The following is a 27,699-nucleotide window of genomic DNA, read 5'->3' as shown; positions in this document are numbered from 1 at the left end:
GGACAAAAAAGCTAAGAAAATAAACAAAAAATAACAAAAAGTGAAAAGAAAATAAAAAAAAAAGTAAAGTCAAATAGATAAACGAATTAAGTAAGTAAGACATGGGAAAACGAGCAGGCAGGCAGACAGACAGCAGAAGATAATTGCTCACAAGAGGAAGAAGAGGAAGACAGGGAGAAACACACAAGAATGGCGTGAGAAAAAGGGGGAGTGACAGACGGACAGCCACACAGACAAGGACATCGGTGAACAGCAGTGACAGAAGGAGGAGGGCGCCCTGACACACGCAGAGGGAGGGGCAGGAGGATGGTAGAAGAGTGTGTGGCGTCAGTCAAGCAGTGTCCCAGGGTAAGCATGTAGGAGTCTTGTTTGGCTGTTTATCTTTTTTTTTTTTTTTTTTTTTTTTTGCGTGTGCGTGTGTTTGTTATTATTTGATGCCCCAGCCAGTACTAGGTAACAAGCGGCACTGTTCCTAGCCGCCCGTGTTGTCTAGGTTATGGATATGTTTGATTTGCTGCACTGTTGTTACGTGAATGCAGTGATAATGTAATTTGTGGTTAAGACAACGTTGAATGGATCTGTTAATGTGGTACTATTAACGTGATAATAAACTGAGACGCAGGTAATGAAAGTTGAGGTAAAGACTTTTTACGTAACAATGCCAAAAGCTTGATAGTAAAGTGACACGCCCATGCTTACTTGAATGGATCTGTTACTGAGCTGCTAATAACATGATAAAGTGAGGTGAGGTAATAAAGGTTGAGGTTACGATAATGTAATGATATTGAAGCTTGAGAATAAAGTAACATGCCCATACTTACTGGAATGGGTCACTAAATGCACTAGTCATAATATAATAGATTTAGACCAGGTAATAAAACTTGAGGTTAAGATAATAGTAAATTGAGGCACAGGTAATGCAGGTTAAGGACAAGACAAGGTAATAATGCTGAAGCTTGAAAGTAAAGCAACACTCCCATGCTTACTGGAATATGTCTGTTAATTTACTGATGACAACAAACTAATGAATCACTTGGAGTTAGTGAAGGTTGTCAGCGTTAAGAATTTGCGACACAGAGATTAATTAAAGAAACATTACCAATTTGCTGCCCTTGCTGTCCTCTCATTGTACGGGTCAAGCTAACTCCCCACCACCACTTCAGGCCACATGACATCAGAATTATATTGAACTAAACTCAAAATAACACCAGTAGTAGTAGTTGTAGTAGCAGTAGTAGTAGTAGTTGTCTTGTCCTTCCTGGAATCCACAAATTTAACTAAACTTCAAAATAACTGATAATTGATGTTTTGTCCTTCCTGGAACTCACAAATTTAACTAAATTTCAAAATATCACCAATACTTGATGTCTTGTCCTTTCCGGAATACCCAAATTTAACTAAACTTCAAAATAACACCAGTAGTTGATGTCTTGTCCTTCCTGGAAATCACATATTTAAGTAAACCTCAAAATAATACTAATAATTGATGTCTTGTCCTTCCTGGAATCCAAAAATTTAACCAAAATTCAAAATAACACTAATAATTGATGTTTTCTCCTTCCGGGGACTCACAAATTTAACTAAGCCTCGAAATAACACTAATAGTTGATGTTTTATCCTTCCTAGAACCCAAAAATATAACTAAACTTCAAAATAACACTAATACTTGATGTTTTGCCCTTCCTGGGACCACAAATTTAACTAAACCTCAAAATAACATTAATAGGTGATATCTTGTCCTTCCTGGAACCTCAGTATTTAACTAAACTTCAAAATAATACTAATATGTGATGTCTCGTCCTTCCTGGAAACCTCAAACTCATACCGTGTGTCAGTGCAAGCCGAGCCACCTGCCTTACTCCAGTCCTCCCTGTGTCACACCAGAAGTACAGCTAACTAAATGCCTGGGGACTTATCTTTGCATGGGTCACCACCTGTTTTTCTTCCTTTTTTTTTTTAATCATGTCTAAATTTTGTAACATGTTGTATTGGTGCTAATGCTGTTATTACTGTTGCTACTACTGCTGCTGCTAATGCTATTTTTTTCTTTTCTTTTTCTTTTTTTCTTTTCTTGTTTACTCCTCCTTCTCCTCCTCCTCCTCCCTCCTATTCTTGCTGTTGTTATTGCTACTGTTGCTGCCACTGCTGCTGCTGCTGCTCCCATGGTATGTCAGTCTCTCAGGCCAAGTCAAGCTGCCTGCCTCCCTCCAACCCTGGCTGCATAACAATGAAAGACTTATCAGAACAAAATCAAATCAGATGCTGTAAGATAATATGATGTCTTGTTGTGGTGACTGCCATCGAGAGACTGATAAGATGGCATCAGAGACAAGGTTTAACTGTGTAATTATTAACTGGTTGGATCTCAGCTATAATGATGATTTAATCCACTTCAGTTTTCTAAAGCTGCTGATTAGAAAATAAGAGGCGGATGACAGCATTGACCTCTTGTGGCTGATTCTCCTCCACTTTCAGATCAATTTCCTGTTCTCTGATGCCCCAAAGATTGTGAAGGACAGACCTATTTCATTAATTTCTTGTGCTAATATTAGTCAGTTGTGGTGTTCCTATGCTGACAGCGCTGTAATGGTTGCTGTACACTTGCAGGGTACGCCATAAAGAGAGGAGAGGGCTGCAAGTCTGATGCTGCTGGGGAGCTGTGAGGAGGTAAGGGTGATGGCACTGTTTGTAGGGAGTGCCACCTGAACAGCAGCAAACACGTGGGTCCAGGAACGGGTAACATTATGCACCATTTAAATATACACTGTGATACTCTACACTAGGTCTCTCTCTCTCTCTCTCTCTCTCTCTCTCTCTCTCTCTCTCTCTCTCTCTCTCTCTCTCTCTCTCTCTCTCTCTCTCTCTCTCTCTCTCTCTCTCTCTCTCTCTCTCTCTCTCTCTCTCTCTCTCTCTCTCTCTCTCTCTCTCTCTCTGTTTTTCTTATGTCCATATGTCTGCTGTATTCTGAAATGTACCAGATTGGACATAGGCAATCACACACACGCACACACACACACACACACACACACACACACACACACACACACACACACACACACACACACACACACACACACACACACACACACACACACACACACTCAGTCTTTAACCCTGTTTTATCACTACCATTCCAGACCAACACTTAAAAACCACCACCACCACCACCACCACCACCACCACCACCACCACCACCACCATCATGCTGACCGTCGCCTTCTATGGAGAGTGGCTGCCTCTTGTGCTGCCCCAGGTCTCTGACCAGACTGTGGAGGACATCCTGGTGGCGGCCGCTCGTGTCCTGGGCATCAGTCCCCTCTGCCGCCACCTCTTTGGCCTTAGGAACCGCAGCAATGGGCTCTGGGTCAGTCTGGGCTGTGCCGTGGAGAAGCTGCCAGCCAATCCCACACTGGAGTTTCGTTTGCGGTTCAAGCCATACACTCTCGACCGCCTCAAGGCTCTCGATCGCTCTGCCTTTGACTATCTCTTCCACCAGGTGTGTGTGTGTTTTGTGTGTGTTCTCTTGTGTTTGTGTTTTTGTAGCATTTTTTTTCTTTATTGGTATTAATGATGTGGACCTTTTCTACTTATATCTGTTTGTCTGTCTATTTTATCTGTCTGTCTGTCTGTGTTTGTCTGTCTGTCTGTTTGTCTATTTATCTGTCTGTCTATATCTCTGTCTCGTTTTCTTTCCATGTATGTGTGTGTGTGTGTGTGTTGTTCATCTTGCCTGTTAAATTATGTCTTTTTAATTTTATTAGTGGTGTTCTTAGACTTCTGATTTTGTAGTTATTTTTTCAGTAGCATTTTTGAGGCAGTAATAATTAGAATCTTATCTATGTCTATATACTGTCTATATATGTATCTGTCTGTCTGTCTGTCTGTCTGTCTGTCTCTCTGTATCAGTTTATATACCTAATCTAATCTTAAGCATCTCCACCAGTGGCTTTCTTTGCAGACATAGACCATAATTATATAAATCTAATCAACACCAGAGCATTGAATTGGATATGGACAAGGACAGACTGGGTAACCTCACTTCACCCAACTTAATGTAACCTTATCTTAACCTTACCAAACCTAACCTTGCCAAACCTTACCAAACCTAACTTAGCTTAACCTAACCTAACCTTATTTTGCCTGACCTAACTTCACCTAACCAAACAAAAACTGGTGGTGGTCTGTGGTGCAGGTACGGGCAGACTTCCTAGCGGGGGAGATCCCAGAACTAATCAAGCACCCTGAGGATGGTCTGGGTCTGGTGGTGACTGATGTCCTGCTCCACCTTCTCAACAATCCTGGTGAGTGTGTGTGTGTGTGTGTGTACACTTATTTACATTTTTACAGGATAGTTTTTTCTCTCTTTTTTTCTGTATATGTGTGTATGAGCAAGTGCTTTTTCCTTTCAGTAGTTTGCTAATGCATTAGGTTATGCCCAAAACTCACTATTATCTCAAATAAATCAATCTACATACACAGTGTTATGGCCTGTAAAAGAACTGATAATCCACCTGTTTATCCTCCTTGTCTATCTACCTGTGTGTGTGTGTGTGTGTGTGTGTGTGTGTGTGTGTGTGTGTGTGTGTGTGTGTGTGTGTGTGTGTGTGTGTGCACATGCTGGAAGGAAGGTAAAAGAACTAATCTATCTATCTGTTTATTTATTTACTCATTTTTGTTCATCTTTGTGTATGTGTGTGTGCAGGGAGGAAGGTTGGTGACATAGATCTGAAGAGCTTCATGCCGAGGGAACTGAACGGCATGGCTAACAGACTCAATGTGAAGAGAAATGCAGAGAAGCTTGTAGAGACATGTCAGAACAGGGAGGCCAGCTTCGTACGGGAGCGCTATCTCTTCAAGGTGAGAGTGTCAGGCTCTGTGCATTGCCTCTGTGACTCCTGGAGCTTCTTTCACACAGGCTTGGGTGTGGTGTTGGTGTAGAGTTTAGTATGGAAAGTTTGAGTGTTTTGTAATTTGGGTTTTGGGATCATGATAAGTTTTGCAGTGTGTGTGTGTGTGTGTGTGTGTGTGTGTGTGTGTGTGTGTGTGTGTGTGTGTGAGAAATAATTGTAGATTAGGCATTAGAGAGTGACAAGGTATGTGTGTATGTATGTATTAAATTGTACTAAATAAACTATACTTTACAAGTCCATCTCTTGCTATCTTTACCACTATTTCCATGGTAACTGCTATTCTGATTTTGCTAACTGCATGCCTCCCCCTCCTCTCCTGGCCTTGCTGCACAAGTCTTTCTATTTTCTTTCATTCCTCTTTCTGTCTAATGCAGGAGTTAACCAGTGTTCACAGTCTTTCACCCCTTTCACTGGTAAACTTAAATTCACTGTCTGTTTCTGTATTTCCTCTTTCCTATGACTTGAACTCTTTCAAGAGGGCAGTTTCAAGCTACTAATCCAACTTTGAATAATCCTTTCGGTCTTTTCTCTTTGGGGACTGGCACCTCAGTGGGCCTTTTGTATTCTTCATAAATGTTGTTGCCCTTGGCCAGTAACTCTCTTACATAAAGAAAGATCTCATTCCTTCCATGTCTCAACTCCCTCTTACTTTATCACTATAAAAATCTGTCAAGCTCCTTCCACACTTGGCCTCACCTCAGCCCTCCACCACACAGGTTGAGGAGAGCCAGTGCAGCTATGGCAGTGAGGAGTACAACGTGCTGCGTGATGAAGGTGGGGCCGTGCACAGTGCCAGACTTTGCATTGACCCCTACCACACCGAACACCCCGGCCTGCGCTACAGCCACTCGCCCAACAAGAAGGCGGTGAGTGTGTGTGTGTGTGTGTGTGTGTGTGTGTGTGTGTGTGTGTGTGTGTGTGTGTGTGCGTTGGCAGAGTTGGTTATGTTCACCTGACTGTTGTGGTGTTGGTGATGAGGCACTACTGTTTGTTTCTTTGCACCACTTGTCAGGGTTTTTATCTTTGTTTACTGGTCTGCTTTCATGTCCTCACTGCTCTTTTTTTTTATTCTTTTAGTTCATAGTTCATATACAAATGTGTATTTTCCATTATCTTGTTAGGTGTTTTTATTTTGTATGTATTTAATTACAATTATGTACCTAGCTGTGCAATTTACTTTTTTGTTTTATTTGTATTTTTATTTCCTGGACTCTCTAGTAAGTTTAAGTGGGGGGTTCTTAATAATCACAGATCAGTATTAGAATGTTATGAAGGTTATATTGAGAGGTGCAATGAGGATAATTATATGGTTTTGCATAGTGAAGTTTGTATCCTTCAAAAACACACTCAAGAGAGCCTAACAAATCATCCCTGTGGCCTCTGAAACTAGTCCTAATGAGAGAACAAATAATTTAAGAACACATACAGACCACAAAAGCACTCTGTAAGGTACACTCTGACCCAGCAGTCATGGTCCCACCTGTGCTGCATCGAGGACCTGGTGTTTGTGACAACGCGCTCCCAGGACCTGACGGTGGAGGTGTCCCGCAAGACTGGTGTGCCCTGCTACTTCAAGCTGTCCACCATTGAGGAGCTGGAGGCAATGGTTGGCTGTCTCACTGGGTACGTAGTGTATGTACGTGTGTGTGTGGGTGTGTGTGTGTCCAGGCTGGTTTGTGTTGTGGTTAGTGGTAAAGTTAGGTTCAAAACAAGAGAGATAGGGAGAAATTGGTTCCCAAATAGTGGTAGATAACTGGAATAGACTCAGTAATGGTATTGTTAGAGCTGAGTCAATAAGAAGCTTTTGAAAGATAAGGTTTATACTTCTTATATCTTCCTTTGTGTGTGTATGTGTGTGGGGGGGGGTGATTTTAACACCATGCTACTGAGATGCAGAGGGAGAGAGTGAAAGACAGACAGGAAGAGAACACAGTATTAAGATATTTGAATGTAATGATCTAACAGATTTTAAAGCTGGAAAGAAAATAAAGAAAAAAATAAATGAAAATAGTTTTATTAATGCTCCTTGATTTCTAAGAGAGAGAGAGAGAGAGAGAGAGCATTGTAGCTGTATCTTACCTGCATCTTCTCTGCAGGTACTACCGTCTGATGTGCACCTGGACCTTTGATCTCTGCCGGGAGCTGTCCACGCCCTCCCTGGTCTTCCTGCGGTCCAACAAGTGCCATGGACCAATAGGGTGAGAGTTAGCATGGTGTGGAGCAATGGGGTGAGAGTTAGGTGTGCCAAGAACCAATGAGGTGAGAGTTAGGTGTGCCAAGGGCCAATGGGGTGGAAGTTAGGTGTGCCAAGTACCAATAGAGTGAGATTTTTTTTTCTATTATTATTTATTTATTTATTTATTTATTTAATTAATTTTTACTATCGTTATTACTGCCCTCTTCAGGAGTGAAGTGTCGGCCAGGAAGCTGCAGGAGAAGGGTGGCAGTGAGGTAGGGGTAGGCCTGCTGCGGGAGTCCCCCACTGAGTATGACACATTCCTGCTGGACGTGGTGGTGGAGGCCAACGCACCACCACATTGCTACACCATTCAGCGGCAGGGGGACAAGGTGTGTGTGTGTGTGTATAGTTATATCTGCATCAGTAATTTCTTTCCTTACTCTCATGTCCTCCATTTCACCTTCACAGTCCTCTTCTATTTTTCATTACAAACCACATCACCTTCATCCATATAACCTCCTCTTCTCCCTTCACCATTGTCATCTCTACTTCACCCTCTCAGTCACATCCTCATCAATTTTCATAGTCACCCTCTTCTTCCTTCACCCTCCTGCCAGTCACATCCTCACCCATCCCTCACCTCCTGCAGTTCCACCTTCAAGACTCCAGGGATTTCTACAGCAGCTTGGGGGGAATGATTCGTGACTTTGTGCGGCGCTCTGACAGCCCTCTCAGGCTCACCCGTGTCCTGCCCTTCTCAGACTACGATGACACTGAACAGCTCCTCATCTGTGCCTCGTCCAGCAGGGAGATGCGCCGCCAGGACCTCTCCGGACCCAGGGTGAGGAACTGTGGGGCTGTGGGGGTGGAGGTATGGGTGTGCTGAGGGGTTGAGCTATAGTAGGTGTTTAAGGGGGAATAGGGTGAGTTTGTATTAATGAATGGAGTGTTATGGTGGATATGTGGATGATGGTGTGAAGGTATGGGTGTGGTGTTTGTTTTTTGGGAATAGGGTAAGTTTGCATATTTGAATTTTGGGTAATGTACAAAAGGAACACTAAGGAAGGTACATAGATGGGAGAGAGAAAGACTATACACACATTCACACTATAGACTGGCACATTCAGTTGGCCTTTTTATGCTTTGTTTTGTTGCTCTAGACCAGAACCGTCTTACATAAACAGAAAAAAAAATAAATAGAAAATAGGATAAGTTAATGTACATGAATTCTGCAAGGTGTATGAAGGGAATGGTTAGAAAGACATGGACGAGGGAGGGAGAGCAAACAATTAACACGCCTTCCCATCTCTGTAACAGGTGATCAGTATGTCGCACCTCACATCCATCGAGGACAACATCTCCCGCGGCCGCTATTCAGACCTGATCCGGGCACAGTGGAGTGGCGACAAGAGCAGGGAGGTGGCTGTCAAGGTGAGGAGGCGTGACACTCTGAAATACAACCCTTATAAAAATACAGCCTAGTTCTCTTACCTTACCTCTGTGCCAAAGCCTTCAGGACATTGGCACTCGTGAATTTTCACCTTCCTATGTCTCTTGTAACTCTAATGAATTGCTTGCATGTTATTTTTTGTGCCAGCTTCACTAATCCATACATATATGTTACTCTTGGTCTTCCTCTTCCTTTACTTCTCTCTACCATTCCCTTTTAAATTTTCTATATCTTCTCTTCCTACATGTCAATAAATTTCAGCTGTCTTTCAGTGCTCTCATCATCTCTCTCTTCTCTCCCATGGTCTCCAGTGCTGTTTCATTTCCTAGTACTTAGCCCAAATTAGCCATGCCCTTATGTAACCCTGAGACCCTTGAAATGTGACCCTTGATATATTGCTGCACTAACCCTAACTAGTCATGCCACTAATGCCCTCAGTGCTACTGCAACAATCTCCACCAGTCCCTCTCCTCCCCCTCAGGTTGTCTGTTGTTTCTTTTTGCTGTCCAATCTCTTTTGTTTCTGTCAAATATCACTTAATTTTCCTTGTACTTCTAGTCTCTTCTTGGCATTTTTTTGTTGGTTTAGTGTTCCTGTTGTTAAAAAGGAACCCACCAATAATCTGATCGTTTTATATAATTATGTAGTCTTTGTGATTTATCCACTGTGAAGTCATAAACAGGACTACATCAAGGAGTTACCATTGCCAGGGCTCTCTCAACCTTCACCCTGCACCCACCAGGTCCCCAAGCTGCACAGCATTGAGGACACTGAGCGCTACCTGGCTGTGTTGAACCAGTTTGCCTTTGTGACGTGTGACTGTGTGGTGGCTGTGCATGGCGTCACTCTCAGCCCCCTGGCCCTGGTGATGGAATTCCTGCCCCTGGGACCCCTTGACAAGTACCTGCAGGAACACCACACATCTTTGAAGGAGGTGAAGTAGTGGTGGTGGTGGTGGTGGTGGTGGTGGTATATTTTATTTGGATTACTGTAGTTATTTATGTCTTCAAGAGTTTTCATGAGTCATTTAACAGGTTAGTTTTCACTTTTGAAAGGTTGTAGTAGTGGAAGTGAAGTATCCTAACAAACACTACCAAGCATTCTACCATTAAATTCTGTAACCAATAATTAATCTAATGAACCACAACACAGTGGGTCTTTTTTCTGTTCAGTGTGCATTTTTCTTTTCCTCCCCATTCTTTTTGTTGCCCTAGATTAGTCTTCCTTTAACTTTAAAAAAAAATCCTAAGCTAACCTAAACTAACAAGCACCACCTGACACCTTCCACCCATCTGTTTCTCAGGTGGACTTGGTGGAGGCAGCGACCCACCTTGCCCGAGCACTGTGGTACCTCAATGTGGAGGACATTCACCACAACAACATCCGCTGCCACAACATCCTGGTGGTGGAGCACACGGACCAGAGCTTCAAGGTGTGGGGGTGGCTGTATGTGTGTGTGTGTGTGTGTGTGTGTGTGTGTGTGTGTGTGTGTTTGTGTGTGTGTGTGTGTGTGTGTGTGTGTTTGTGTGTGTGTGTGTGTGTGTGTGTGTGTGTGTGTGTGTGTGTGTGTGTGTGTGTGTGTGTGTTGCTGGTATTTACCCATCTTTGAATGGCATGATTGAGACAGGCTTGTAATGTTGTGTGTCTATTGCTTTATCATCATATTTCTGTTTAGACTGGTGTACTTGTGATAGAAAGATAGATAGATAACTGTATAAATGGAGTTTATTGACCACATTATGCAAGTACACACATATGCACAATAGTTCCTCTGATAATTCATTCCACTGATGTCTGTGTGAGAGAAACAGACAGACAAACATAAACATACAGAATATGAGACACTTAAACACTCACTATAAACAAACACAAGCCTAGTCAGTCATCTGCACACACACACACACACACACACACACACACACACACACACACACACACACACACACACACACACACACACACACACACACAGACACACACACACACACTAATGCAGCCCCCAGCAAACACAGATAAGACAGCACTGTGACCTCCCATGACCAGGTGAAGCTGAGTGACCCTGGGTTGGTGAGGTATGATCACCGCGACCTGCACTGGATCCCCCGGGAGTACCACATCCAGCCGCCCCTTGCCCTGCAGGACCCCACCACAGATATCTGGGCCTTCAGCACCACCCTCTGGCAGATCTTCTCCCTTGGGGCAACACCACTGCCAGGTGAGCCATGGGTGGGGCAGGTATAGCTGTTGGTAATTGTGTAATCTTTCTTCTTTGTCTTCATCTTTGGGCAAGTACAGGTGTAGTCAAGAATGGAAATTGAACAGGGTGGATTAAAAACCATTCTGCCCACTTCCCTATGCAAGAGTTGACCAGTATTCCCAATTTTACTGGTAGATTCTGAACTCTCGGCCTGCTTCTGTGTTCCCTTATTATAGGATTGCTTGGGTTTATACCACTACTACTACTACTACTACTACTACTACTACTACTATTTTTTGTGTGGTAAGATAGCCATGTTCGGCTGCAGGTGCTGACATGGAAGAGATGCGGAGCTTGTATGCCACAGGACTTGTGCTGCCTCGCCCTGACAGGTGCCCCAGGGATCTGTACCAGGTTTGTGGTGGTCCTCTTTACCTGATCTTTTCTCACTCAATAATTCACATTCTCAATTTTTTTCCTCTTTACTTCCTATACATATTTGGTTACACTTGGTCTTTAGCAAATGTGTGTGTGTGTGTGTGTGTGTGTGTGTGTGTGTGTGTGTGTGTGTGTGTGTGTGTGTGTGTGTGTGTTGCTCTCTCTACCTAACCCTTTCTCCCTCTTGAAATAACTCACATTCTCATTTTTAAACTCCCTCCTATACAGCTCAGTCATATTTTCCATAACAGAGAATGGAGACACCTTACAAACCATAATGTCAGGGAGGTGAAACATTCGTTGTCACATGCATTGACCTGTCATTTATTACTGACATGAAAGCATATTCCTTGCCAGTTCATAGGACATAGTTCATAGGCAACTCCTGGCCCTTCCACTCCATCTCTTTTAGTCATCTCAAATGACACACTGGCCAAGGTGGACAGCCTACCAACTGTGACTTCTACTGCCTTTCATGTTTCATACTCACCTTCAAGCCTGTACAAACTCCTGCATTTTTCACCTCTATCTTCTACAAATACAAATACAACATGCAGGAAATACAGTGGCTGTGTTTTTACCCCTTGCCACAGTGACATGTGTGAGTGTGTAGTGCCTCATCTGGGCCACCCTGTGTGGGATCACCTGGCATGTGGTTTGATAAGTGAAAGAATATTGGAAACTGTGGCAAGGAAATATGATAAAAAGAGAGCTAATCTAATCTTACCTGTTGAATGTTAATGTTTTGGTGGTGAGGTGTGTGATGATGTGTCTGTGTCCAGGTGATGCTGCGCTGCTGGTCCCCAGATCCCCAGGCCAGGCGGCAACCCCAGGCTGTCATGAGGGATGTGAACCAGATCCTCTACCAGGGTGAGTCTGGGTCCTTCTGGTTATGCCGGTGGTGGTTTCAGTTATGTAGTAATGTGGCTTTATTTTTTATTTATTTATTTATTTTTTTGTGTTGTTTATCGTTAGTCTTTATCGTGTTCCTTCTGTTGCTGGTAATGTTTTGTTATGTTGTTTATGGTTACTCTACTTCCTCTTGTCCTCACACGTTTCCTCTTTACTAACTTTTCCTCTTCTCATATTTGTTTTTGTCCCTTTAATAATTCATACCATTTTGTCTCCTTTCCCATTTCTCACATTTATATCATCCCCTTTAATAACTTGTACCGTTTTGTCTCCCTTACCATTCGTCACATTTATCTCATCCCCTTAATAATTACCATTTTGTGTCCCTTACAATTTCTAACTTTTGTTTCATCCCCTTACTAACTTCCATTTCTCACATTTGTCTTATCCCCTTCACTAACCCCACCATCTCTTCTCCCTCCCTGCAGTGTTCAACTCCCGGCAGAAGCATGCCTACCAGACCATCTATTCGGAGGACACGGACTTACAGCAGCAGAATGGCGAGGTGGAGAGCAGCGTCAAGGTGGCTGAGGAGGACACCACCTCTGTCACCACCCAGCTCACCACCCTCACCTATGCTGATGGCTCTGTGGCGCAGGTCAGAGAGGGGGGAGGGCTGTCATTTGTGTTTTCTTTTCTTTCTCTCTCTTTCTCAAATTTCCCTATGACTTTATTCTTTGTTGTGTTTTTTATATATATATATATATATATATATATATATATATATATATATATATATATATATATATATATATATATATATATATATATATATATATTTTTTTTTTTTTTATCTATTCAACTTTTTTTTTATGACTTTCATAACCCCTCCCACAGGTGACCCTAAACCAGCTGCCAGACCTCATGGTGGACAACCTCATTTCCTTCAACACCCCAGAGTTCCAGCCACCTCACATTTATGAGATGGGGACAGCCTTCTCCCTCCCTGTTTCCTCTCAAGTCAGGTGTGTATGTGTTGCCATTCTTTGTCTTCTATTACATTCTTTCCACACCATCAACAGTTGTTCTCATAATCCTCTATAATTTTTAAGACACTCATTCTTGTACTACTGTCTCTCCAATAGTTCATTCACCAATAAGAGAGAAAATACCTTCCTTTCCTCTCTTTTTCATGTGTGTGTTCATGCAAGCAGTTATCCGTCCTTGTATGGAGTATGCTTCACATGTCTGAGGGGGGTTCCACTCATACCGCTCTTCTAGACAGGATGGAATCAAAAGCTTTTCGTCTCATCATCTCCTCTCCTCTAACTGACTGTCTTCAGCCTCCCTCTCATCACCACAGTGTTGTATCCTTAGCTGTCTTCCACTGCAATTTTCATGCTAACTGCTCTTCTGATTTTGCTAACTGCATGCCTCCCCTCCTCCTATGGCCTTGCTGCACAAGACTTTCTTCTTTCTCATCCCTATTCTGTCCACCTCTCTAATGCAATCATTCATCCCTTTCTCTGGTAAACTCTGGAACTCCGTGCCAGCTTCTGTATTTCCACTTTCGTATGACTTGAATTCCTTCAAGAGGGAGGTTTCAAGACACTTATCCTTCAATTTTTGACTACCACTTTGGACTCTTTTGTGGGACTGGCATCTCAGTGGGCTTTTTTTTATTTTTTTTATTGGATTTTTGTTGTCCTTGGCCAGTGTCCCTCCTACATAAAACAAAAAAAAAAGCAGTTTTCACAGTATCTCCTTTCCTTTCCTCCTCCTAGTGGGTTCTTTTGTCCTCCCTTCTCTGTAACCTGATCTTTCCTCTCATCTTTCCAAAAGCCTCTGTTTTCTCCCCTTCTTCCCCTAGTAGCTTTTTCTTTCTTCTCTTCTTTCCTGTAACATCTTTCTTTCATCTACCTCTTAGTAACTTCTTTTTAACTCTCCCTGCTCTCCTAACAACATTCTTTTCCTTTCACCTTCCTCATTCTTGCCTCTTCTATCATTTCTTTTAGTAGCCTCATTTTTTTTCTTTTCTTTCCTGTAACATCCTTCTCTTCTCTACCTCTTACTAGCTTCTTTTTAACCCTCCCTTATCTCCTAACAGCATTCTTTTCCTCTCATCTCCCTCACTGTAACCTCTTCCATCTTTCCTCACAGTAATCTCATTTTTCCCTCTAGTCCTCCTCCTAAGAGCCTCTCATCTCCTATCTCTCCCTCTCCTCCCACAGGAATGTCAAGCCCCTAGACGTGCTGCTGCAGTTCTCAGTGTCATCACCTCGCCTGCCGCCCCTCCCCGCCCTGCCCACCAAGCCACTGCACCTTGACAAGTCTGACATCAAGTTTGGCATCAAGATTGGCGAGGTGGGGAACATCGTTTATTATTTATTGTTGTTTTTATTTATTTTATCTATTTTATTTATTATTATTATTATTATTATTATTATTATTATTATTATTATTATTATTATTATTTATTTATTTATTTATTTTTTATTTTTTTCCCTTTGGTGTGGTGAGTATTTTGTTTCTGTTCTCTTTGTCCTTTTTTTTTGTCATTGTTTTATATCTTCAATTTTCCCCTTTTTCATCCTTTCCTTCCTTTTTTCTTAGTCACTATTTCTTATACCTTTAATTTTTTTTTTAACCTTCCATTTCTTTCTGCTTTTCTTCTTAGTCATTGTTTCTTATCTCTTCAATTTTCTCCTATTTAATCTTTTCTTTCTGCCTTTTCTTAGTCATTGTTTCATATCCCTTGAATTTTCTCCTTTTTTAACATACTTTTTTCTTAGTCATTATTTTTATATCCCTTCAATTTTCTCCTTTTTAATTTTTTCTTTATTTTGTTTTGTTTTGTTTTTCTAACTCACTGTCATTATCCTTTTATTTCCACTTTAATCTCTTAATCTCATCCTCCCTATATCTCTTTCTGTTTATGTCCCTTTCTGTTTCTTTATTTTTTTCCTCAGACTTCATGTTTTTTCCATATTCTCTTTGCCTTTTTCTTCTTTCTATCTTCTTCCTTAGTCACTGTTTCATATTCCTTATTTTTTTTTTTTCCCTTTTTAACCAGTGAGTCTTGCTCTCTTCATATCCCACCCTCTATCTCTTTATGCTCTCTGGGTTACATGACAGCAGTGCTTTGGACAACTGTACCTCAAGTGAAAGCAGTACACATGTTATTAACCATTTCACTGTGATATAGCACATCTTTCATTAATCACAGATCTTTCTTGAGACACTTTCCTTGTTCCACAGCCACTCCTAAACATTACATTGCCTACAAATTGAAAAAGCTATTTTTACTTATAGTTATTTCTTGGTGTATATAAAGTTCCTGTACCATGTTTTCAGTGTTGTTAAGTGTTGCAGTGAAAGAGTTACATCCCAGTCACTAAAGAACCATGCTGTATAGGTAGGCAACACATACTTAACCTTATCACTGTGGTATGCAACAATTCACACCACTAGAAGCAATGTGTGGAATCTTTATAAGCATCTACAAGAAATAATGGCATAAAAGAACTGATTTTGCAACTTCTAGCCATTACAGTGTTTGGAGGTGGCTGTGGAAAAAGAATAAGTGTCTTGGAGTGGTTACTGATGAACTCTTAAAACCCAAGTGGCTCTTTAGAACACATTTCAGCTCTAAATCATATGAAACTAGATACTTTTAGACCGAGAATTCCTGTAGATACAACACACAGGTCACTGATTTTAAGACAACACCTGTGAAACTTCATAAAATTGTTTGATCTTTCCCTAAAGTAAGAGCATAAGACAGCCGCCAGACTCAGATGGTCAAGGAAATATGTACAAAATAGCAGTAAAAGGGTTAAGGAATTCATAAGGGTGACAGTTCCTTGTACAGTATGAGAGGAGAGGTTGACTTATGTGATGTACAGTTCCCTCCAAAAGTTATGTCAGTTGTGCCTCAGTGTCAGCACCTCCACAGGGTAACTACGGGGAGGTGTACCGTGGCCAGATGACGGATGCTCAGGGACGGCAGGAGACAGTGGCCATCAAGTCCCTGAAGGCAGTGGGGCAGACAGACGACCTCAAGAGAGAGTTCAGGATCATGCAGGTGTGTGTGTGTGTGTGTGTGTGTGGTCTTTCTTTATCCCTCTCCAATACTGTAGCTTTCAGTTTCATTTTATTGCTTTGATGTTATAAGCATGTTGACATAGGCATTGAAGAAACAAAATAATCCTCAAATATGTCTCAGTTCCTACAGAAGTATTCAGACTATGATAACTCTGTGCCCAAAAGAAAGGTATGTACGAGTATATGAAAACATTCACTCCTGACTTGTCAAAATATTCCTTGTTACTGTTAGTGACAAGTCTTATATATATATATACAAACAAAATTGAAGGCTGTAATATGGCTCAGAAAGAAAATCGTGTATATATATATATATATATATATATATATATATATATATATATATATATATATATATATATATATATATATATATATATATATATATATATATATATGTACTAAACACTTCCCTAAGAGGTACATATATATACATACTAAACACTGTACTGGTTAATATACACTCCATCTCTACACCTCTATTAGTCCATCCAAAACATGTATACAATGTCTGCAAAGCTTCACTCAGTATTTGCTAGATACAATAAAGATTATTATTAAACTACTTGACTTAACCTATACAGTTCACATTTTTACCAGGAATGTCTAGAGTATCACTGATTGTAACTAATTGATTCTCTCTCCTTACCATCTGCAGCCATTGAAATGTTCATAAGAAGTCACTGTTCCTCACTAAGCTTTCCTGCAGTGCTCTGTCTTGTGCCTCACCACTCAGTCCTTTCACCCTCATCATCTTTTAAGTAGTTCCCTCTTCTTCTGTGTGCCAGGTCTCCTTCCATCCACATTCAGACTGATCATTCTTCTACCCACATACTGCTCACACCTTCTCACTCCATCCACAGTTACACCCATCATTCCTCTGGCCACATTTCATTCCATCCACATTCAGACCCATCATTCTACTATCCATATACTTCTCACACCTCATTCTATCCATACTCAGACCTATCATTCCTATAGTCACACCTTCTCATTCCATCCACATTCAGACCCATCATTCTTCTGCTCACACCTCACAAATACCAGCTAATCATCCCCGCACAGTCCAGGTTATAATCACCACATTACTCAAACTAACATTCTCACTGGCGCTACAGAAACTGAAGCACCGCAACATAGTGAGGCTGTGTGGGTTGGTAGACTCGGACGAGGAGGACATGTATGTGGTGATGGAATACCTGCCCATGGGTTCCCTCAAGGACTATCTTAAGACCCACCGCGAGCACATCAATAACACCATGCTGCTCAAGTTTGCCATGGACATTGCTGAGGTGAGGCTGAGTGAGCAGAGACAGGGCTGGGAGTAGGAGAATGTAGGGGCAGGAAGAGGGTCAGGAATAGATTGTAGAGGCAAGAAGGAATAAGAATGATTATAGTTTAGGAATAGATTATAAAGGCAAGAAGAGGATCAGGGATAGGAGGTTGTAGAGGCAAGAGGATCAGGAATAATTTGTAGAGATCAGAAGAAGATGAAGAACATGGTACCAGATCAAGATTGCAGATTATAGAAACTCACAGACGATCATGAAGAACACGCAGATGAAAATAAATAAACAAATGATCAAGTATAGGAGAATATTGCCGGCCATTATATACAGTAAACTCTCCATTCACATTAGGGATATGTTTCTAAAGACAGCACTTAAATAGAAAGTGTATAAATAGATCATCATTTTCCCATAAAGAACAATAGTAATAATAGGGGTTAGGTTCCTAGACAGTTTGAAATTCCACCTTCTCATTTGGTTTCAGATAATGAAAAGTATTTTGTGAACATCATGAATACCAGTACATCACATTCATGTGACAAATTGTGTATGTAGACATGTTGCCTCAAGTAACAGACTATTTTGAAGTGAAAATGGAAGAATAGAGGTGTAATGCACAAGAGTCGATTAGTATGATGAGGAGGAAGAAGAGGGTAGAGTAAGATGAAGAGATAGAAGATGGTTTAAAATAGTAGTGTAATAGTAGTATTACAAAAAGAAGAGACTCAAGATAGTATGAAGCAAAGAGGAGGAGGAAGAGGGGGGAAGATGTACAAAGAGAAGACATAAAAAAAGGAAGTGAAACAAAAGAAGGAAGAGAATTGTATTGAAGGAAGTAGAACACCATTTGTAGTAAGAACGAGGAGGAGAGTGAGAAGAGATAATGTGTAGAAGGAAGAAGGGGGGGAGAGGAGGAGGAGAAGGAAGCTGCAAGTGATGGAAATGAAAGAGAGATAGAGCATTTACTGTAGATAGATAGATAAGATGAGAGGACAGTTATACCACACAGCCATCATTGTTGGCAGTGACAGTATCTCTCTGCCACAGGGGATGGATTACCTGGAGCAGTCCCGCATCATCCACCGTGACCTGGCAGCACGCAACATCCTTGTGGCTGACCAGCACACTGTCAAGATCACTGACTTTGGCCTGGCGCAGGAACCCAACAAGGGGAACTACTACATCAGGCAGACCAACCGTGCCTTGCCTCTGCCTTGGTGAGTGAGTGTGTGTGTGTGTGTGTGTGTGTGTGTGTTATTTATTCATTTGATTTATTTAGGTTTTATATAAGAGGGGCACTGGCCAAGGGCACCAAAAAGGAAAAGAAAGTCCACTGAGATGCCAGTTCCTAAATGTGAGGCAAATGGATTATCTGAAATTGGAGGATAAATGTATGTTAGTGTGTGTTTGTGTGTGTGAGAGATTGAATGAAATGCTAAAGAGTATGAGTATTGTCCTGACTACTGAGGATATATAGTATTAGTGGGAAAAAGAAGGTGAGGGAAGAGAGAGAGGGGAGAAAAGTAGATAGGAAATGTGTGTGTGTGTGAAAGAGATTGCTTGAAACACCACTGAGAACACTATTGGGAAAGAAAAAGAGATGAGGGAAGATGGAGGGAAAAAGCAGATGGGAAATTTGTATGTATGTTTGTATGTGCATGCGTCTCACCTCCACCCCACTCACAGGTATGCCATAGAGTGCATTGAGACAGGCAAGTTCTCCCACAAGAGTGATGTGTGGTCCTACGGGGTCACCTGTTGGGAGATGTTCACCCGGGGGCAAGAGCCAGACCTCCCCCAGAAGCCTGAGACTCTTATACAGGTGAGTGCAGGTGCCAGTGTTCAGGTGATCTTGTTAACTTCTGTCTTTTTCTTCTAGTCTAAGCCTGTAATTTGAAACTCATTTGTTCAGGTGTTCTTGTTAACTTCTATCTTTTCTGGTCTAATCCTGTATTTTGTAACTGTTCTCTCATCAGCATTTTTTTAAAAGCCCACAGAAATTGTTAGTTAGGTTCTCATGGGTGTTTTGTTGTAGTATTGGTGCAGAATAATTGCCAAACTATCACTAGGGTCAAAAATATTCCTGAAAACCTTACCAACTTTCACTAACACCTGCAAAAAGTAATTGTAAGTGCTGAAATGTTTGAGAATACAGTTCTTGATGTAAATTATCTACCTATCTGTGTTGAGTTGATGCAAATTATCTATCTGTATGTATGTTATTGGTGTAAATTATATGTCTCTGTGTTAAGTTGGTATAAATTCTCTATTGATCTATGTTAAGTTGGTATATTTCTCTATTGGTCATAATTCTCTATTGGTCTATGTTAAGTTGGTGCAAATCATGTATTGATTCATCCATCTGTCTATCTGTGATGTTGCAGATGCTGAAGAATGGCAAGCGTCTGAACCTGAAGCCACCGTGCCACCCAACCATCTATGCCGAGCTGATCAGGCCGTGCTGGGACCAGGAGCCTGAGACGCGGCCTAACTTCTCAGCACTCATCCAGCAAGTGAAGGAACTTCAGGAGGAGGACCTGTGATGGCTGTGTGTGTGTGTGTGTGTGTGTGTGTGTGTGTGTGTGTGTGTCCCAGATGTCCATGTATACTTTTTTTTTTCATGTTTTACAGTCACAGGTGCAATGGCTCTCTTATCTTTGTGAGTCATTACTCCAGCAAGCATTGGTAAAGGTTCACACTGCTGGTCCATTAGATGAGGCTTCACAGCACCCTCTACTTTCACTGCAACACAGCCTACACACTCCACCGGCTTCGTGCTGCATGATGGAAGACCAGCTTTTTGTAGTCTTGATGGATTGATTGCCAAATTAATCCTGCATATTTTATCGTTTTTACATAATCTGCTTAGTAACCGAGCTTCTCGCAAGGCACACAAGTTAGTGGAGTTGGCAGTGTAAGAAGATGAGTAGTAGTGATGCTTAACTTTCTCCAGCATTTTGACAGTTTCTTTTCATTCTTTTGAAGGAGAACTGTCAGAGCATTAGACAGAGGAGAGTATTGCTGCCTTGTGTGTTTTCCTGCCAATTCCACCCATTTTTAATTCCACTAAGTTTACCAGAGGGAGAGAGCTACTGCTTTGTCTCATGTCTGTTGATGATGAAGTTCCACAGTCCATTCAGTCAACTTGGAGAAAAATGTGTGAAATTCAGTCCGTCTTTGTGGCAATCCGTCTCTGTTAGCTTTGGGCATTGAGTACATTGTATCAGTATTTAGCATTAATAGGTTAAACAGTATTTTGCATTAGCATATTTTCCATTACACAGCAGATGTGAGCTCTGGGAAAAAGCCTACAGAGGGTACTCAACTTTAGTCTTTGCTCTGATGTTGGAATATGTTTGTATATCTGAGTGTGTGTGAGTGAGTTGCTGTGTGTTGGCTGTCCCTCTCTGCATGGGTGTCAACTTTATGGATAGTTTGATAGTTATTATTGTTGTTATTATTATCAAAATTATTATTGTTGTTATTATTTTTTATTAACTATAGTCTGCGCAGCTGTGATGAGCAGCTGTGGTACATAAAACATACTGTGGGAGGACATGCTGTGGACCTGTGGGTTGTGGAGAGAGAGAGAGAGAGAGAGAGAGAGAGAGAGAGAGCATGCACGGATTGTGTGTGTGTGTGTGTGTGTGTGTGTGTGTGTGTGTGTGTGTGTGTGTGTGTGTGTATTGTAGATGCCTCCTGTCAGTTGTCATGCTGGTCTCTAAATACGTTAAGTCGTACAATTGTGGAGCTTGCCTCATGGAAGACTACAGTACTCTCTGTAGACCGTTTCCACATCACTAATTGCCCACTCGTGCTTGGCACATTGTAACATGCCAGACCCTTGTTATTCTGAGTTAAGTAAGAGAAGGAAGCATTACTCATATCAACATTCACAAGTTAACCCTTTCACTTTTATGGTTGTTCTTTAACACTGAGTACTGTAAAAAGAATTAGTTGAATGAACAAATGGAAAAAGAGAAAGTTAATTTTGTCTTTTCTATGCTGCAGGACTATTTAAGGTACTGTAAGTAATGTTGCAAGAAAATTAAAAGTGTGCCAGACATCTAAGGTTATGTGGCATGGCAGGTGGTGCAGAGTAGGTTGAAATATGGAATGTATTAAGGGATATTTTTAAGGGACTTGTATAAAATTCACTGTGAAAAGTTTTGATGATTATGGGAAAATTATGAAGTGAAAGGGTTAAAAGTAAGTCAGAACCACACTTGTTCATCCTTTGCACAGTGTTGAGTGGTAGGTGTGGGTGCCTGCACCTTCTCCCTCACATCACTTGTACTACTGACATGGACACCTGAATCTCAGTGTTTGTATTGCATGACCAGACACTCAAGGTACAGTCTCTGTCAAAAGTTGAGTAACCTTCCATATCTGCTGCTATTGTTCTGTTTTTCCTCACTCACAAGTCTCCTGATCAGGTATTTACGGAAGTAACCCTTCCCCACAAATTTCCAGATGCTGATTATTACTTATTTTTGAGTAAAGGTATGATACCTTTTTGAGTAATCTACACAATGAAGGGATTAGCAGCAAAATTAATGAATTGAATGGATCTAAACCTAATCCTTGGGCAAAAACATTAATGTTATTTCAACATTATAAGTTGTCTAGTTTTATAATGTAAGCTGATTAGAGGACTCAGTATTGAAGAAAAGCATTAAGCTTCATGTTAAAGACTGGGATGTTACCAAACTTTTGACTACAACAGTGTATATATATATATATATATATATATATATATATATACTTTACCAAGCATGCTGTAATGATTGCCCAAGCACAGATGGTGTCTGGTCAGCCTTGACTATCTGTCCACCACCACACACAGATCAAAATAACAAGGGTCTGTTACAGCCTTAATATAGAAACGTTTGCCAAATTCCAAACTTCAGGAAGAAACTAACATAACCTCAGATGTGATGCAATTACTAAGCTTGAATCCTCACAGTGTGCACATCACATATTACAAAGGTTTTATTGACGTGTGCACATCACATATTACAAAGGTTTTATCGACGCACCAGAAAGTACACTATAAGCATCCAGAATCATACGGTTCACAAACCTCGTACTCTGTGATAAGTCTCCTGAAAGTGAAGGGATAGTTTTAAGAGGGTGTGTCAGGGAAGGGAGGGATGATAGATGGGTATGCATTGGGCTTATTCTGAAGGATGGGTGAAAAATGAGGGTAGGAATGATGAGGAGAGTAAGTTTTCATTTGTGAGTGGTGAATCTAAAAGGCAGGGAGATATACTGTGACCTGTGGTGAGGAGAGAGAGAGAGAGAGAGAGAGATTGGTGAGTGCATGTAGTTTGTAAACAGACTTTGGGAACATATTGTGGATCTGTGGGCTGTGATGAGAGAGTGAGTGAGTTACCATACACCATAGAAAATAAAGGTACACCATGCATTACAGATTCCTTTACAAACTAGTGGCTAAGTTCACAGATAAAAGATTACTGTGGAATAGATGACAGACGTATGTAGATGTTTATAGCAGCTGTGTGTGTGTGTGTGTGTGTGTGTGTGTGTGTGTGTGTGTGTGAAGCTCTGTGATGTTAGAGGTTTGTAGTGAGTTAGCTTGGTGTCTTACTGGAGTAGAATTAATAGAAGGAACGTACAAGAGAGTGAACTTCAAGTAAATTAGACAAAGTTAATGAAAGGAGAAGAGGAGCAAGGGATGGGCTGCACCTCTTACGTGGAGATATGCTGTAAGATTAAATATTAATGGTCACAAATTAAAGAAATGCGATACTATTAGTGTTTTAGGAAGAGAGGTTTGAGATTATTTTTAGTTCTCTCAAACCAAGGCTCGCTTCTTACTGCCTGTTTCACACATCCGTCTGGAGGCGGAATGTGTTGTTGGTGGTGTGTCACTCCAGCAGCAGGAAATCTGCTGTTGCTGCCGTATAAATAATGGCAACAGCACTCCTCCGTGTCATGGATGGATATTTAGCAGCTCCATTTGATTTTTCTATCATCGAGTGGCATCAATGGTGACATACTCTGTCTCCAGATGGACATACAAAACAGTTAGGAGCAAGCCTAAGTTAGTGAAATGGAGAAGTGCCAGACAGTCACTCATTTTTGTGTTCCCTGGAGAAAGAACCAAGAGATACAAGGAGATGAGGTGATGTAGGAATAGTTAGTTATGTAAAGTACTAAGTTACATGTGGTGAAGTAGCTCTGGCAAAGCACCAACTGCAAGATCTCCAGATCCTTGCAAGAATGTAGGAAAATACAACTCTTGCCACTGAATCATAACAAGAACTCAAACACCAGGTCTTTGAGTCAACACAATAAATGAGTGCCATGCCAGACTGTTAATCTTTAATGCCCCAGGCTGGTGTGGTGCCGTGTTAGTCCTGCCTCCCCACACCTCACGTCCTAGACAGGCTGTCCCTGAGCAGAAAGAAGGCTGGTGCTGCTGTGTTAATTTCCTTCCACCTGGCCCTAGGTTGTGATATTTCCTGCCACTGCCTGTTGGGGGACGCCTCCCTAGAGGTCCCTACAGGCAGAGGCATTTGTTAGTTCACTGTACACACACACTTGACTTATCATGGTTCAATTTATGGTTATTTTACTTGACAAAACTGAAAGATTTATATGCATTCTGTAGAAACTTTAAGTATGAATATTATCATCATCATTACATGCATAACTATATTTGATGATTAATACCAAGCACTATTCTTATTTACAACTGTTAATTTGTTATAGGTAAATAAAGTTTTATCTCAGCCAACTAAAGCTCATGATCATGCTTCTGACAAAGCATTTCTTTGCAATGAGTTTACCAGGATGACTCCATGGTAGTCCACGTGTGTGTACATTCCAATGGTTTGTTAGTGAAGTGGCTTATCTGTTACATAGTTATCTGTTACATACTTTTGTATTTCATCTATTTAGTAATTTTATTGCTGTGTATTTTTTGTGATTCTACTGTGCAGATTGTTTCATCTATTTTGTGACTCTACCACTGGTTATATTTCATGTATTCTTATGACAACCACTTTGATTATTACACTTCACCTATTTTGTGTCACTTTCACCGATTATATTTAATGTATTTTGTGACTCAACCACTGACTATTTTTCATGTATTTTTGTGACTACCACTTTGATTAAATTGTGTATTTTTGTAATTCTACTATCCTAATTATATTTCATCTATAGTTTGTGATCCTGTTGCCTGGATTCACCCATTTCTACTACAAGAGTGTGTGCATCCTCCTGTACAGCTCATAAATATATATATACAGGTGATTCTTAACATTAGCTCATGCTTTATAAATACAGTACAAAGATGATTTGTTAGTCTTTATTACTCCCACAGGTGAAAACTCCTTCCTTAACAATTGACATCAACATTGTGTACACTTGACCGCACTATAATCTGTGTTCAGTGGCATCTCAGTACAGTGAATCCTTAATCTGAGGAACTAACAGGGAAGGGGGATATGTATGTCAACGCTGACTTTTTAACCCTTTCACTATGATATGCAAGAATTAAGAGCTGTAGGAGAAATGTGTGAAATCTTTATAAGCATCTACAAGAAAATCACCGAAAAGAATAGATTTTGCAGTTTCCAGCCAGTATAATGTTTGGAAGTGGCTGCAGAACAAGAAAAGATGTCTTGGAGTGGTTATTGATTAAGGAAAGATATACCAAAAAGCAGTGAAAGGCTTAAATAGAAAGGGAAATCTAATTATATTGAAAGTCTGTAAAAATTGTAGGAATGTCAGTTAATGCTCTGTCTGCTGAAGCTTTTATGTTATACAGATCATCTTAATACAGTACAGCACAGCACAGTGCTCTATAGAAAATCAAGTTACCATATATACAGGATTTAGACTGTGATATTTTAGCTTTAATCTTTGAAATTATCAATTGATGTACCGTATTACTCTGAAAGATTCATGAAATTTTAGAATCTATTATGCTGTGTTCCATTAGATTAAGGGTTTACTGTACACAGATGTATCCAAATCCTGATTCAATTTGATACCCACCATCCCCTCAGCACCACTACTGTGTCTCCCACTGCACTACTCCCTCCCTTCTATAGTACAATACTCCAACATTCTACAACTCACACTACTCTTATCTACTCTTACTCTACATTACATTACTCTGCTCTTCTTGATACCTTCCCTACTGTGTAAAATTCCATGTTATCTACATCTTACCTCAACTTTACATCTTCCTGCAGTGTATCATTAAAATCCAACACAAATATACATACAAGATACATGAACTTGATAAAAAAAAAAAAAAACAACAACAGAATATTAACAATAAATATACAGTGCCTCCAGAGACCACACTCACAACACTTCCCTCCCCTTGTGTTGGTGTTTGTGAGTGACTGGGGAAACACATGAGGGATAAAGGAGTCTTGCACCAAATGACTAGGTGAATGCACTCAGGATAAAATTATATAAAAATATGCCTCTTGATTTCCCTCTCTCCTGGCCTTACTCAGCTCACTGGCAAGTCTGACAGGCACAAAGGAACCACACAATGGATGGGAATGTGGTAGTGTGGTGATGAATGTTCTTCAATTAATTCTGTTAAGAGACACACAGGTCAATCTCAGCTAACAAATATTCAATTCGTGGGTTTTGAAGTCATGGGTAATTTTTGTCCTTTGTACAGATAACCATACAAAAAATGCACATTTACAAATAAAAACTAAAAATCATAATTATTTTGTTAAATGTAATTTTAGATGCAGTCATGAAAATACAAAATCTGACACTTTTGCTAAACATTTTTTTCTTAAGAAACATAATAAATTAATAAACTGAGATTCACCTGTGCACAATAATAACCTGAACATCAAAGCTGACGAACAGAAACTTGAGGCAATGAACAGAAATGCCCTTAAAAAAAAAAATAAATAAATAAAAAATTTAAAAAAATAACCCAAAGAAACAACATAACACTGTCAACATACACAAATGAATATGGATGACCCAGCAAGTGTGAGAGGAAGTACAACAAAGCCTCATTCCAGTGGACCCAGCTGGGAACTCAAAGTCTGTTTACCAACCCAGCACCCCCACAGAGGAATGTTGGCAAGTCACTGTAGGAATTGAAAATAAAGGGTTCCCAGTCCTCACATTCTGCCTCATTTAGTTCATTTAGTTGCCTCTTATGACACACAGGGAATATAGCAACAAATAGCCAAGAGAACAAGGTACACAGCATAACACTCTGATCCACTAAACATCCCACAGAGCAATGTCAGTGTAGCAATAAAAATTTAAGGTTACAAGTCTTCCCATTGTCCCATTGAGTTTATGACACAATGGGGACATACTGACCAAGAGAACAAGATAAACAGCATCACAATCTCATCACCTAAACACCCCACAAAGCAATCTGTGATAAATGAGGATTCTGAGTTCCCTTATTCTCTCCCGTTCAGCTCATGTGATACTGGGAACACAGCAAGACCACACAGAGCACAAGATACTGAGCATGTCATCTGCTAGTATTCACAGCACCTATGAATCAAAACCTCCCATATCTACCAAGTCTCTCTCTTTATTCAGCCTCTCCATCTCCACCAATATAAATCTGATCATATATAAATGCAGTCATATTTTTTTTTCAAGTATATTGGTATTCTATATAACAATGGAATTCTGAGTAAGAATACATTACTTATCTCTCTCTCTCTCTCTCTCTCTCTCTCTCTCTCTCTCTCTCTCTCTCTCTCTCTCTCTCTCTCTCTCACCTCCAGTAAGTGGTTCTGCAAAGACATACTTGAGGGTGTACTGGAACAAGGGTCAGTGGCCAGCAAGTCAGGTACAGGAGACATGAACACTACTGTTATCCCTAAAGGTGTGACTAAGCTCTTGTGTCTTAATGTCCCTGCTGTGTGTGGTGAGCAGACTGGAAGCAAATACTCTCTTATTGACAGACAGCTAACTCACCTAAGTATCAAACCCTTGAGGAATTTATCATATCCTGTCTACCATACCTGCACCTGGCCACTAGACAAAACCCAGAGGCACAAAAGACACACAGACAGACGTGTGGATGGCCAAGTAGGAGTGGTGGTGGTAAGCTAGTCCTGGGCAGCCGCACTGAGGGTGGTGAGGAGCTTGTTAATCTGTGGGTTGGCCCAGTCACAGGTGAGGTCGTCCAAGTGGTTGTCAAAGTCACACACGTCATGCTGCACCCGCCGCTGCAGCAGCTGTGACACCACATCCAGTGCCCCTGCCTCCACGTGTACACTGCAACATAACAC

The 27,699-nt window shown here is 40.9% G+C and overlaps 2 protein-coding genes across 5 annotated transcripts in view; one reads left to right on the top strand and one right to left on the bottom strand.

Moving 5' to 3' along the window:
• The first annotated feature begins 103 nt into the window (after positions 1–103).
• Positions 104–24,747, top strand: LOC135115375 (tyrosine-protein kinase hopscotch-like). Its single transcript, XM_064032083.1, has 24 exons — positions 104–348; positions 2,608–2,667; positions 3,138–3,496; positions 4,193–4,301; positions 4,703–4,857; positions 5,627–5,776; positions 6,379–6,533; positions 7,007–7,108; positions 7,316–7,478; positions 7,739–7,930; positions 8,407–8,520; positions 9,282–9,473; positions 9,843–9,971; positions 10,583–10,754; positions 11,065–11,150; positions 11,957–12,044; positions 12,515–12,684; positions 12,924–13,051; positions 14,258–14,390; positions 15,982–16,110; positions 17,249–17,422; positions 18,467–18,636; positions 19,106–19,241; positions 19,804–24,747. Exons 3-24 carry the CDS (start codon positions 3,203–3,205, stop codon positions 19,960–19,962), a joined length of 3,300 nt encoding a protein of 1,099 aa, XP_063888153.1. The 5' UTR covers positions 104–348; positions 2,608–2,667; positions 3,138–3,202; the 3' UTR covers positions 19,963–24,747.
• LOC135115376 (ER membrane protein complex subunit 8-like) overlaps positions 24,743–27,699 on the bottom strand; it is a 123,155-nt gene continuing 120,198 nt past the window's right edge. For all 4 annotated transcript variants that reach the window (XM_064032086.1, XM_064032084.1, XM_064032087.1 and 1 more), the window contains one exon: positions 24,743–27,685. In XM_064032086.1, the coding sequence (XP_063888156.1) occupies positions 27,517–27,685 (169 nt within the window). In that variant the 3' untranslated portion in view covers positions 24,743–27,516. The remainder of the gene's footprint in view (positions 27,686–27,699) is intronic.

Source organism: Scylla paramamosain, chromosome 29 (genome assembly GCF_035594125.1).
Source record: "Scylla paramamosain isolate STU-SP2022 chromosome 29, ASM3559412v1, whole genome shotgun sequence".
NCBI lineage: Eukaryota > Metazoa > Arthropoda > Malacostraca > Decapoda > Portunidae > Scylla > Scylla paramamosain.
Note: the sequence above shows the minus strand (reverse complement) of the source record. Positions and strands in the feature narration are given on the sequence as shown.